Source organism: Suncus etruscus, chromosome 9 (genome assembly GCF_024139225.1).
Source record: "Suncus etruscus isolate mSunEtr1 chromosome 9, mSunEtr1.pri.cur, whole genome shotgun sequence".
NCBI lineage: Eukaryota > Metazoa > Chordata > Mammalia > Eulipotyphla > Soricidae > Suncus > Suncus etruscus.
The window spans coordinates 50,139,522-50,154,190 of NC_064856.1; the positions used below are offsets into that span (position 1 = coordinate 50,139,522).

General features: G+C 43.4%; 1 protein-coding gene across 1 annotated transcript in view; it reads right to left on the reverse strand.

Annotated features, from left to right (window-relative positions):
• Window positions 1–4,615, reverse strand: part of MRPL48 (mitochondrial ribosomal protein L48) — a 69,172-nt gene extending 64,557 nt beyond the window's left edge. The window contains exon 1 of the mRNA XM_049780446.1: window positions 4,561–4,615. Within this exon, the coding sequence (XP_049636403.1) occupies window positions 4,561–4,581 (21 nt within the window). The 5' untranslated portion in view covers window positions 4,582–4,615. The remainder of the gene's footprint in view (window positions 1–4,560) is intronic.
• Window positions 4,616–14,669: the final 10,054 nt, after the last annotated feature.

Consider the following 14,669-nt stretch of genomic DNA (forward strand, 5'->3'; position numbering starts at 1 on the left):
CCCGGCAGCATTCAGAGGTTACTCCTGGCTCTATGCTCAGAAATCGCTCCTGGCAGGCTCGGAGGATTTATGGGATGCTGGGATTAGAACTAATGACCTGCATGCAAGGCAAACGCCTTACCTTCATGCTATCTCTCCGGCCCCTGTATATTATTCTTTTAATTATTTTTTGAGGATGGCACACTCAGTGGTGCTCAGGGGTTACTTCTGGCTTTGCACTCAGAAATCACTCTTTAGCAGGCTTGGGGGAACAATATGGGATGCCAGGTTGGCAGCATATAAGACAAACACCCTACCCACTATACTATAGTTCTGGACCCCTTTGAAGATGAATTTCACAGATATGAAACTAGAGAGAAGTCAAATAACCTGCTTAAGATCAGAGAGTCAGTAAGAACTAGAATCCATAGACTTTTCCTTATAGAGTATTAACCAGTACTTCCATATAGGCTGAAAATAAAGATGATAATAAATAAGACAGTATATGATTAGATGCCAAGAGATGAATGACCAGCAAGGAGTTCAGAATATAAGCAGACATTTTAGCAGAAGACAGCAAAAAGGTTTATAGAAAAAGATAAGACTTGTGCTGACCTGGAGCATGAAGCATTTGGAGAGTTAGAGATGAAAGAGGAAGTCTCAGTTTCCCCTTGCCTGCTGACAAAAGTGGCTTCATTTTAACTACTTCCATTCTACATTTGACATTATACATTCCTGCAGTTTTCCCTGTCTTCAAAGAGAAACTTGGAAAACTATAACCCAAGGGCATACCTTAGGTCAAAGATTCAATTGTGCCCTGGACCTTAGCTGACTCACAAAAGGCTGAAAGATAAAAACAGGCTGTGCCGGGACAGAAGGTCAACAGAGTCCTAAATAACCAAAAACTTCCATTACTTCTCCCCAGCCTAAATGGGAATGAGGGAATGTTAGAGTTATCTTAACAACATGAAAGGTCCTCAGTTAACAGAATATGTCTAGAAGTGGAGAAGAAAGGGGAACCCTGGGGCCAGAGCAGTAGCACAAGTGGCAAGGTGTGTCTGCCTTGCCTGAGCTAGCCTAGGACAGACCACAGTTCGATCCCACAAGCCAGGAGCTCACAACCAGGAGTAAACCCTGAGCATCACTGGGAGTGGCCTGTAAAACAAAAAAGAAAAAGAAAAAAAAGAAAAAAGAAAGGGGAACTTTTCATCCCTTTTTTATCAGATAAACATTTAATAACAAAAACACAAAGACTCAATTTTCCAATCAAAGATCCCTACAAAACAAGCCATACTTTAATTTAGTCTTAGGCTAAATTCCTCCAGGTAGGGAAGCTTCTTTTTTTATTTTTTCCATTTGATTTTGAGGGCCATAGCCCTCTGGTCCTGTAAGCTTGACCTGCCCTGATAGGGAAATAGTGTGAGTGAGTGAGTGAGTGAGTGAGTGAGTGAGTGAGTGAGTGAGTGAGTGAGTGAGTGAGTGAGTGAGTGTGTTTGGATCACATCCAGCAGTGCTCAGGAATCACTACTGACACTGCCCTCAGGAATTAATCTTGGCAGTGCTCAGGGTACCATATGGGATGCCAAGGACTGAACCCAGGTTGGTCTCATACAAGGCAAATGCCTTTCCTGCTGTACTATCATTCTAGTCCAAAGAGAGTTTCTCTTCTACTTTTCAATGAATCTATCTTTCTGAGTCTAAAAATATTGAAGAACCTGGGAACACTACCATCGTTCCTGCAATGGTAAGAGGGTGAGAACAAGCCAAGTAAGAAGGATCCATAGGCTCAAGGATGAGGAACTCATCAGTGAAGCCCACAGAGAAGTATGGGCTAAGGTTTTGTCATGCAACTGACCCAGGTTTGAATCCCTGAAACTGCCAGCGATCACTATTGGGTACAGAACCAATCTCCTCTCCACCCCAACACCCACCACACACACAAATTTCTGCATTTGTTTAATAAAGAAGAAGTAACAGTGCAGATCAGAAAAGTAAAGGCAGGCGTGAGTAGCCTTCCCTTCAGGAAGAGAAAAGTGAGTTAAGACTTTGAAAAGCTTTATATTTCCTTGGATCTTTTTTTAATTTTTATTATTATTTTAGTTTTTGGGCCACTCTCTAAGTGCTCAGAGATTACTCCTTGCTCTGCACTCAGAAATCACTGGCAGGTTCGGGGGACCTTATGTGATGCTGGGAATTAAACCCAGGTCTGTCCTGGGTCGGCTGCATGCAAGGCAAATGCTCTACAGTTCTGCTACTGCTCCAACCCCCACTCCCTTGGATCTTTAGATGATAGATTATAGACAGCTTTCCAAGAGCTATCAAAGTAGAGAATAGTCAAAAATAGTGTTCCTTGAGGAAAAATAATAATTCCTTCATTTCTCAAAATCTTTTTTTTTTTTTTTTTTTTGGTTTTTGGGTTTTACCCAGCAGTCCTCAGAAGTTACTCCTGGCTCTATGCTCAGAAATCACTCCTGGGAGGCTTAGGGGACCATATGGGATGCCGGGATTCGAACCACCATCCTTTTGCATGCAAGGCAAATGCCCTACCTCCGTGCTATCTCTCCGGCCCAATAAGTCATTATTTTAAGCAACCTGTTACAACTGAAAGAAGACAATAGCACTCTGTTAAGTGGACCCAAACCAGTTCACCAAAGCACTTATGCAGGCTCACAGTTTCTATTAGAGTTCTTAAAATAAAGTATTGCAGGTGAAAACAGAGTTCATTATACTTCTCTCTCTCTCTCTCACTCTCTCTCTCTCATTATACTTCTCTCTCTCTCATTATACCTCTCTCTCTCTCTCTCTCTCTCTTTCTCTCTCTCTCTCTCTCTCGTTTTTGGGCCACACCCAGCGGTGCTCAGAGGTTACTCCTGGCTATCTGCTCAGAAATAGCTCCTGGCAGGCACAGGGGACCATATGGGATGCCGGGATTTGAACCAACCACCTTAGGTCCTGGAACGGCTGCTTGCAAGGCAAACGCCGCTGTGCTATCTCTCAGGCCCCTTTTCTCATTTTTTTAAACTATTCTTTCTGAAGGCACCAGGGTTGACAATACTGTTAATTACACTCTTCATTAGGGCCAACTCGATAGCACAGCTGAGAGAGATCTGCTATCTCATTGCTCCAGACACTAACGTTTCTTTCTATTCCACATACGTGAGAGATTTTCTTAAAATTTATTATGGAAGTGGTGACGAACACACATATAAATGAATAGAGCTAACTTCCTGTCTTCCACAAAATAGTAAACGAAATTATAGATAGATGGGGCCGAAGAGATAGCTCTGCAGTAGGGCTTTTGCCTTGTTTGCGGCTGACCCAGGACAAACCCAAGTTCGATTCCTGGCATCCCATATGGTCCCCTGTGCCTGCCAGGAGCGATTTCTGAGCGCAGAGCTAGGAGTAACCCGAGTGCCACTGAGTGCGGACCGATAGATAGATAGATAGATAGATAGATAGATAGATAGATAGATAGATAGATAGATAGATAGATAGATAGATAGATAGATAGATAATTCTAAAAACTGTTTGTTTTGGTTTGGCTTGGGTGCTACACCTGGGGTTGCTTAGATAGATAGATAGATAGATAGATAGATAGATAGATAGATAGATAGATAGATAGATAGATACATAGATAGACAGACAGACAGACAGACAGACAGACAGACAGACAGACAGACAGATAGATAGATAGATAGATTCTAAAAATAGTTTGTTCTGGTTTGGCTTGGGTGCCACACCCGGGTTGCTCAGATTTTACTCCTGGGCTCTGCACTCGGAAATCAGTCCTGGCGAGATCAGGGATCCCCATATAGGATGTTGGGGATCGAATTCGGATGGACCACATGCAAATCAAACGCCTTACCCACTGTGCTATAACTCAGGCCCAATTTCATAAACTATATATTCTTTTTTTTTTCTCCCGTCCCCTATATACCTTTTTTTTTAACCCATCTATCATCAGGTTGCCTTACATCCTAATCAATTTATTAATTCAAACTATTATTCTTTTTTTTTTTTTTTGGTTTTTGGGTCACACCAGGCAGTGCTCGGGTTATTCCTGGCTCCAGGCTCAGAAATTGCTCCTGGCAGGCACGGGGGACCATATGGGACGCCGGGATTCGAACCGATGACCTCCTGCATGAAAGGCAAACGCTTTACCTCCATGCTATCTCTCCGGCCCCCTATTATTCTTTTTTCTAAAAAAAAAAAAATTCTTTTTCTGGAAATGAATGCCCTGATGCAAAAAATAAAATGACCAGCACAAGGTCACACAGAAACAGCTCGGGACCAAATGCTACTACTGCGCTTCCCAACACGGGGCGGAGCTTTGCTGCGGACCAATGAGCGGCGGAGTTCTGTGAGAGAGGCGGAGCATATGCCTGAGGGGCGGGGCGAGGGCGGGGCGTCAGGAGTTCGGTCCCGGGGAACTAAGAGGAGCCGCGTGTGCTCCAGGGAAGAAGTGTCGGCAGGCTCTCCCTCACACCGGATGTCTGCGTTGGCGACAGCAGCTCCGGGCATCTTCCAGCTCAGCTCTCCCCACCGCCTTCCCTCATCCGAAGCGCTTGGTCCCTTCATTACCTTTGCCAGCGCTCCGCTCATCCTGCTCTAGTGCTGTGGCCTGGAACTGTGCAACGTGAAGCTCGACCCCGGAAGTCCGAAAACGGTGACGGAACAACTCCGGTCGGGTCCGATAACAATATCCGACCGAGATTCTCAAGTCCCGCAGCATCTTGGTTCCGGGCAGCTTCTGAGCCAGACTTTTCTCCCAGGCTCCGCCTTCACTGTGGCTGTCACTCACTGCTGGTTCCCCGGGGAGATCGAAAAGATTGAATTGCTCACTCTGTGTCGTCCGATAGTTTTGCACCCAATTTCTGCCATTTGGTCTCTGTCGTTGACGTTCTCCCATATTTGTTTATAAGTTCCTCAAGGAGAGAAATTCTGATTCATTCATATCAGTGTTAACTACACTAATGACTCCTCACCTCTGTTTAAGAGGTGATTGACGTTAACTGAACCTTCCTGGCTTTCAGTTGTCTCATAATAATTGACAACGATTTTATCGATAGTGGTTATCATTTTGTGCAGTGCATTATTCTGAGAGCATTGCTTAATGTATTCCTTAGAGCACACCAATTAGTGAGATATCACTAGACTTCACACTCTTAAACTGTGATGCTTAGGCCATAAAGGATACAGCAAAAAGATTAATGGACTTATCGAAACTCACCCGCAGCAGATCTGAGTTTCAAAAATCGTTCTCATTTGTGCAAGATGCGTTCCCTCAGACACACCCTGAGAAAAAGCCATTACACACATTTATCTGCCATACATCCATAGCCATTAACTTAGCACTCCTTTATGCCAGTTCTTTGATTGAACCCTGTGGACACAAAGATAAATTAAAACCTGTGAATACAGAACCCTGTGAAGACACCTGACCTGTGCCCTTCATGGATTCACAAATTATTGAATTTCATCAAATACAATTTATGCGGCAAAACAACAGTAAAAAGATAATAGACAATTTGGGCTGGAGCGATAGTACGACAATTTACAAAATGGGAAAAATGTTAGTGATAAACCTCATAAAGTGTTAAAATTAAAAATTTATAAAGAATTCATGCAGCTCAGCAACAAGCCAACAAATATCCAGATTTTTTTTTTAAGTTCTTAGGTTACACTTAGCTATGTTCAGGGCTTACTCCTGGTTCTTCACTCAAGAATTACACCTGCAGGGCCTGAGCGGTAGCACAGCAGTAGGGCATTTGCCTTGCAGGCGGCTGACCCAGAGTGGACCTGGGTTCAATCCACGGCATCCCATATAGTCTCCCAAGGAGCGATTTCTGAGTGCACAGCCAGGAGTAAACCTGGCCAGGAGTAAACCTGGGTGTCACGAGATGTGGCCCCAAAACAAAAAGAAAAGAAAAAAGACTTACACCTGGCAGTACTTGGAGAAATTATGTGAGTTGCTGGGGATCAAACCTGGGTCAAACACATGTACCCTACCTGTTGTGCTATCTCTCTGGCTCAAATAACCTGATCTTTTTTTGTTTGTTTGTTTTGCTTTTGGTCACACCCAGTGATTCTCAGGGGTTACTCCTGACTCTGTGCTCAGAGGTTATTCCTGGCAGTGCTCCGGGTACCATATGAGATGCTGGAGATCGAAATCAGGAAGACCCAGGTTGGCCATATGCAAGGCAAACACCCTACCTGCTGGGCTATTGCTCCAGCCCATAACCTGATTTTTTAAAAGAATAAAATGAACAAGTTATACATAGAGGGGAGCAATTACACTAGCAGTCTAGGGGTCAAGCAAAGGAGATATGGGATGTATGCTGGGACTAGGGATGGAGGGAGGACAACATTGGTGGTGGGAATGGTCCTTTTTTATTGTCACTATGTACCTTAAATATTACTGTGAAAGATTCGTAATTCACTTTGGTCACAAAAATTATTTAAAAATAAAGGATAGGGGCCGGAGAGATAGCATGGAGATAAGGCATTTGCCTTTCATGCAGAAGGACAGTGGTTCGAATCCCGGCATCCCATATGGTCCCCTGTGCCTGCCAAGGGCGATTTCTGAGCATGGAGCCAGGAGTAACCCCTGAGCGCTGCCGGGTGTGACTCAAAAACGAAAAAAAAAAAAAAAATAAATAAAGGATAAATGACCAAATAAACACATCTCATACTCATCTTTCTCTCTCTCTTCTATCTTCTATCTTCTCTCTTTCTCACTTCTCCGTCTTTCTCTCTTCTGTCTCCTCTCTCTTCTCTCTCCCTCATCCCCTCAATTGATCTACTTACCATAAGCATTTCTCAAAAGAAGTCATACAGGGGCCGGGAAGATGGCGCTATAGGTAAGGTGTCTGCCTTGCAAGCGCTAGCATAGGACGGACCGCGGTTCGATCCCCCGGTGTCCCATATGGTCCCCCCAAGCCAGGGGCGATTTCTGAGCGCATAGCCAGGAGTAACCCCTGAGCGTCAAAACAGGTGTGGCCCAAAAACAAAAAAAAACAACATACAAATGACCAATAGGTGTATAAAAATATTCATCTACACTAAGCATCAGGAAAAATCAAATTTAAAAAAATCACAGTGAGTTACCACATCACACCTGTTAGAATTATAACTTGTCAAACAAAAAGGTAACAACTGTTATCTAGGATTTGTGGGGGAGGAAAAATGTAACTAGTTTCACAATTATAAAAACAGTACAAAGTACAAAGTTCCCTCAAAAACTTAAAAAATACAAATACTGGCCGGAGAGATAGCACAGCTGCGTTTGCCTTGCAAGCAGCCGATTCAGGACCAAAGGTGGTTGGTTCGAATCCCAGTGTCCCATATGGTCCCCCGTGCCTGCCAGGAGCTATTTCTGAGCAGACAGTCAGGAGTAACCCCTGAGCACCGCCAGGTGTGGCCCAAAAAACAAAAACCAAAAAAAAAAAAAATACAAATACCACTGTCTGTAGTTGCTAAAATAGCCATCTCACTCTAGGTATGTATGTATGTATGTATGTATGTATGTATGTATGTATGTATGTATGTATGTATGTATGTATATGTATATTTATATACATATATCCAAAAGGAGTAAAGAAAATTTCAAAGAAATGGTTATACTCTCAATAAGAGCACTATCATTAATAATACCTAACATAATGAATAAATCTTAAGTATTCATCAATATATATAAAGGATAAAGAAAAAATATATGTAATCATTCATCCTTTAGAAATAAGTTCTGGGGGCCCAGAGAGATAGCACAGTGGCGTTTGCCTTGCAAGCAGCCGGTCCAGAACCAAAGGTGGTTGGTTCGAATCCCAGTGTCCCATATGGTCCCCCGTGCCTGCAGGAGCTATTTCTGAGCAGACAGCCAGGAGTAACCCCTGAGCACCGCCGGGTGTGACCCAAAAACTAAAAAAAAAAAAAAGAAAGAAAGAAATTCTGTGGGGGGGGGTAATAAAAAAATAAAAAGAAATAAGTCCTAAGTCCTGGGGCCGGAGAGATAGCATGGAAGTAGGGCTTTTGCCTTGTATGCAGAAGGACAGTGGTTCGAATCCTGGCATCCCATATGGTACCCCGAGTCTGCCAGGAGTGATTTCTGAACGTAGAGCCAGGAGTAACCCCTGAGCACTGCCGGGTGTGAACCAAAAAAAAGTCCTAACATTTGTGACAGCTTGCATGAGTCTGGAAGACATTATGTCAAATGAAATAAGTTGAAAGACAAACATTATATGATATTATTTTTTATGTTTGTTTTCTGGTCACACCCAGTGACATTCATGGGTTACTCCTGGCTTTGTGCTCAGAAATCACTCCTGGCAGGTTCAGGAGACCATATGCAATGCCAGGATTCGAACCACCATCCATCCTGGATTGGCTGCGTACAAGACAAACACCTTACCACTGTGTTATCTCTCCGGCCCTGTTAGGGCATACCTAAGCTTTTAGGGGTCTCATCCCACTAAATGTATCTTCAGATTTTCCTGGTGGGTTGAACTAATTTAACCCCCATGGGGTTCCTCAAAAGGCCCGCTGTGGATGCCTTTTTCCCCTGCGTGGATGGTTGAGGAATTTCCAAAGAGATGCCTGGCAGTACATTTTCAGCCAGTATTTGACTATCTCTCCTTTGTATATATCAGGCAAAATAATGGTCTCTATCAAATAATTTGGCTCAGAAATTCCAGCACCAAAAATTATTTGAGAACCCCTTTTCTGGATAATAGCCAGCCCTAAAAGTTAAGACAATACCTTTCTCTCTTTTTCAAATATGTCCTTGCAGATGCATTTTTCCAGTAATCAAGGGCGTAACCAGAATGCAGATCCTGGCTATTGACAATTGACCTTCCTTTAGAAATAGGGAAATTCGGGGCTGGCGAGGTGGTGCTAGAGGTAAGGTGTCTGCCTTGCAAGCACTAGCCAAGGAAGGACCTCGGATCGCGACCGAGGTTCGATCCCCTGGCGTCCCATATGGTCCCTCCAAGCCAGGGGCAATTTCTAAGCGTTTATCCAGGAGTAACTCCTGAGTATCAAACGGGTGTGGCCCGAAAGACCAAAAAAAAAAAGAAATAGGGAAACTCATTTTTGCAGATTTGGCTCCTTCCTTTACTTAACCTCTAAAACAATAGAGTCCAGTCTAGTAAAGATCAAGTTCCTAGATATTTTCTACTCCCTCCTAATCCTAATTTTGCACTTAAAGTAAGCTTGCAAAGAGTTACCTTAAGTTGTGACCTTCTCTTTTGTAACCTAAAATTTTTACAGTCACACCCATACAGGAGTCTCAAACTCGAGGCCCACGGGCCCGTTTGCGGCCTTCTGTACAACATTACAACATTTTGTGGCCCTGCCCTAGAGGAATCTTTTGTTTCGTTTTGTTCTAGTTGTTTGGGTCACCCCCCCCCCCAATGTTCAAGGCTTACTACTGACTTTGCACTCAAGAATCACCCCGACTTTGCCTCCTGAGGCCCCCAGGTAAAATGAGTTTGAGACCCCTGGTAGGTATTGTTACTGTTGTACTATGCTTTGTGATTATAATTATTATTTACCTCTGGCTAATTTTGCCCCTATAAATTCCCCTGCTCAAAAAATTAAACTTGTCGCACTCCTGCCAGAAAAACGTGTTGATCCCACATGCTCTGTGTGTGGTTTCATTATTTTATATTTCATATTTCGCCGTCCGTGCAACCCACTCTCCCCAAAGTGGATTCACTAAAATCTCACTGATGACTGTAGGACAGAAGCCGCCTATAGCACGGCTCCACATGATCTTACTTAAACAAATCTAAAACAAACTCAGAGTATTGGTTACAAGGGTTTGTGGCAAAGGGTTGGGGGACAGAAAATATTGGTCAAAAATTACAAACTTCCAATATTACGAGATACCAAATTTAAAGAATGATGCCTATAGTAATGTATGTGAAGTGAGTTGTTAGTGTTAAAATGTTTCTGAGGATCAAATCAAGAGCCTCATACTGTAAGACAGGCACTTTTCTACTGTCCTACCCTGACCCCTGCCTGATACCTGCCTATTGTTAATAACACCTTATAGAATATCTGAAATGTACTAAAAGAGTAGATTTTTTTTGGGGGGGGGTCACACCCGCTTGATGCTCAGGGGTTACTCCTGGCTAAACGCTCAGAAATTGCTCCTGGCTTGGGCGGACCATATGGGAAGCTGGGGGATCGAACCGAAGTCCTTCCTTGGCTAGGCCTTGCAAGGCAGGCACCTCACCTCTAGCGCCACCTTGCCGGCCCCTAAAAGAGTAGCTTTTAAGTGCTCTCATCAAATTCATAAATAAAGTCTCTAGTTGAGGAAATGACATTCACTAGCTGGGCTGTAAATAAAATTGTTTTGTTTTGAGGCCACATCCATCAGTGTCTAGGGATTACTATGAACTGTATTCTCAGTGACTATTTCTGTGGTACAAGGGAACCTTAAAAATTGACAGAGGGAGGGCCCAGAGAGATAGCACAGCGGCGTTTGCCTTGCAAGCAGCCGATCCAGGACCAAAGGTGGTTGGTTCGAATCCCGGTGTCCCATATGGTCCCCCGTGCCTGCCAGGAGCTATTTCTGAGCAGACAGCCAGGAGTAACCCCTGAGCATCGCCGGGTGTGGCCCAAAAACCAAAAAAAAAAAAAAAAAAATTGACAGAGGGGCCGGAGAGATAGCATGGAGGGAAGATGTTTGCCTTGTGGGCAGAAGGTCGGTGGTTCAAATCCCAGCATCCCATATGGTCCCCCAAGCCTGCCAGGAGCAACTTCTGAGCATAGAGCCAGGAGTAACCCCTGAGCACTGTAGGGTGTGACCCAAAAACCAAAAAAAATAAAATAAAAATTGACAGAGGTTGAATCTGGTAATCTGCATGCGAGGTAAGTGACTTATCTAGTGTACTATCATTCCCGATCTAATAATCTTTTTATTATGCCAAGACATCATGCTATACACTCAAGCACGATTTCCATTTTATTCTCCTTCCCTCCCCTTAGCAGTTTTTTTAGACCACATCCAGTAGTACTCAGGATTTATTCCTGGCTTTGCACTCAGGGATTACTACTGGCAGTGCTAAGAGTATAATGTGGTACAGGTCCAGATTAGCCATGTGTTATACAAGTGCCCTACCCACTGGACTACCAATCTAGCCCCTGCAATTGTTAGGATGACTGGGGGTATCATATGCACACACGTGGTTGCGTTACTCACACATTTTGGTTGTGATGCTCATACTCTCAGCCCAGAGCTTGCTAGAGATTGCACTCTTTTAGATGCACAGTTCATGTACCTTAACGAAGTCACACTTTAAATTGTGATGCTTATGCCCATTCTAGTGGTAATAATTGCTGTGGATCACACACCTTATTTCTGTTGACCATGTACAACAGGTTGGAGTACTCCAGAGAGCACACTTTGTTGTGGTGCTGGGCGTTCCAAATAGCAAAATCATGCAGGTGAACTTGATGCATATGGGTAGCACTGGGGATACAATTCTCAAGCAATCTGATCCCCCGAGCCCTACCTTGAGTGATCCCTAAGTGCAGAGCTAGAAATAAGCCCTGAGCATCACCTTGTGTGTCCCAAAAACTAAAAAGAAAGAAAAATAAGGTACTTTTTTAATTTGGAGCCAGGCTCCAGCAATTTTAATCACTGAAAGCAGCTTATAGAGATTAGTAGAAAGGCCAAATAATAGACAAGTAGGGAGGAAAAAGAGAATTCCAATAACAATGATAAATATATTCTGTGGATGAAAGAGGTATGTAGAAACAAACTTAAAATCCAATGAAATAGGGGCCGAGAAATAACCTGGAGGTAGGGCATTTGCCTTACATCCAGAAGGACGGTGGTTCGAATCCCGGCATTCCATATGGTCCCCGAGCCTGCCAGGAGCGATTTCTGAGCATAGAGCCAGGAGTAACCCCTGAGTGCTGCTCGGGTATGACACGAAAAAAAAAAAAGAGAGAAACAAAACAAAAAAATCCAATGAAATAATGTGCAGCTATTTTCATTGTCCTCATTATTATTACTGAATATCTTGTTATTATTCTTAGCAAGGAAAAGGTACAAAATTGGCCAATTTTGGGCCAGAGAGATTGTGCCAATTGGGTCAGAGAGATTGTGCAAGAGTTAAGGTACTTGCCATGCATCCCAAGATTTTATCTTGGACACCATTAAGGTCCCCAGAACACAGCCAGGGGTCACATCTGAGCAAAGAACCAGGAATAGTTGCCTATCATCATTGAGTATGTGTGGCACAAATCCCTGCAGAAAATAAAATGAAGCAAAACTGATGAATATGAAGAGAGTTTCATGACAGGGAATTTGCTTTGTTGTTGGAATCCCTGCTATGATTTCTTATTCTGTTTTGCATCATTTCTGCAAATGATGAAATTTCAAGGAGCTACAAAGAGCTGCGTAAGTAAATCTATGTCCCCCAAAGGTACCCCCAACCCCCAGGGATAGAGTTGCTATGAGAACATCTAAAGAGAAAAGTACATGGTTAAGTGATACTCTGAACATAATGTACTTCACAAAGTGATTATTCAATAAAAAGTAGCCACCATCAATTACTATGAGCCCATTGGAGGTCAGAGAGTTACTTTAGGTTAATCACCACTTAAACTGAGGTTCAGATCTCTACATCTTGTGCAAGTCACTAAAATGAGCTAATAAGACCAAATTTCATTCCTTAAGGTCACATTTAAAACTGGGACTAAATACTAATAAGTAATAAACAATAAGATGAGAGAGAGGATTCGGTAAAAAAAAAAAAAAAAAAAAAAAAAGAAAGTGCTGAGAAAACAGATGGCAAATATTTCTGCTTTAAGAAATAACAACATCATACATCCTTCATGACAGTGACTGATTATGGCTGCATGGGTGTCTAAACTGTTGTGATCCAGAGAGATGGCTCAATGGGCTGAAATGCATGCTTTTCATACAAAAGGCCTGATGCAGCCCATAGCAGTTCCTGAACCCAACAGGGTGTGGCACCCAAGGCAAAAAATAATTTATTAAAAATTAATAAAATATGTTGAAATTTTAGACAAGTATTGTATGTTTTTGGATCACACTCTGAAGTCTCCAGGGTTACTCCTTGCTCTATGCTCAGGGATCACTCCTGGCTGTGCTTGGAGGACCATATAAGATGCCAAAATCAAACCCAGGGCCAGCGTGATAGCACAGCTGTAAGATGTTTACCTTGCATGCGGCCAACACCGGATGGACCCCAGTTCAAATCCGGCATCCCATATGGTCCGTTCCCCGCCCCCTATCCCAACTTGCCAGGAGCGACTTCTGAACGCAAAGCCAGGAATAACTCCTGAGCGCCGCTAGGTGTGACCCCCCAAAAAAACAAAACAAAACAAAAAAGAAAAATCAAACTTAGGTTGGCTGCATACAAGACAAGTGCCCTACCTACAAGTGCTATCATCTTGGTCCAGAATTTTTTTGTATGCAAAGTTTTATTTAGGAACAATGAAAGAGAAAAAGAATCCCTTTAAGTAACATAAAAGTTACTGCAGAGTTGGGGCCGGAGAGATAGCATGGAGGTAAGGTGTTTGCCTTTCATGCAGGTCATTGGTTTGAATCCTGGCACCCCATATGGTTCCCCGTGCCTGCCAGGAGCAATTTCTGAGCCTGGAGCCAGGAATAACCCCTAGTGTGATCCAAAAACCACAAAAAAAAAAAAAAAAAAGAAAAAGAAAAAAATTACTGCAGAGCAATAGGACATGAATTCTATCTCCAGCACCCTATGTGGTCCCCCAAGCCCCAACAAGAATGATCCCTGAGTGCAGAGCCAATAGCAAGTCCTGAGCACCTTAGATGCAGCCAGGAAGGAAGGAAGGAAGGGAAGGAGGGAAGGAGGGAAGGAGGGAAGGAAGGAAGGAAGGAAGGAAGGAAGGAAGGAAGGAAGGAAGGAAGGAAGGAAGGAAGGAAGGAAGGAAGGAAGGAAGGAAGGAAGGAAGGAAGGAAGGGAGGGAAGGAGGGAAGGAGGGAAGGAGGGAAGGAGGGAAGGAGGGAAGGAAGGAAGGAGGGAAGGAGGGAAGGAAGGAAGGAAGGAAGGAAGGAAGGAAGGAAGGAAGGAAGGAGGGAAGGAAGGAAGGAAGGAAGGAAGGAAGGAAGGAAGGAAGGAAGGAAGGAGGAATTACGTATCCCAAGTTGGGATGTCAGTGTCTCCAGAATGAGAACATGTCTAGAAATAACTTTGTTTTTTGTTTTTTTGTTTGAGTCACACCCAACAGTTCTCAGGGGCTACTCCTAGATCAGTGTTCTGACTTGCTCCTGATAGTGTTCAGAGGACCATATGTGGTCCTGAGATTGAACCTGGTTTGGATACATGCAACACAAGCAACTTCCCTTCTTGCTGTACTATCTCTTTGGTCTTTCTATCTTCTTTTATAAATCCTATGTAATATTTTCAGTGGTAGAATGATATGATCACTTTGAGGATGACAAAGCTAAAGGAATTTGCCTTATCTAAATTTAAACAACCTACATCTAATTAAAAATAGGGTAATGAGGGGCCAGAGAGATAGCATGGAGGTAAGGCGTTTACCTTTCATGCAGAAGGTCATCGGTTCGAATCCCAGCGTCCCATATGATCCCCCGTGCCTGCCAGGAGCAATTTCTGAGCACGGAGCCAGGAAAAACCCCTGAGCACTGCCGGGTGTTACCCAAAAACCACACACACACA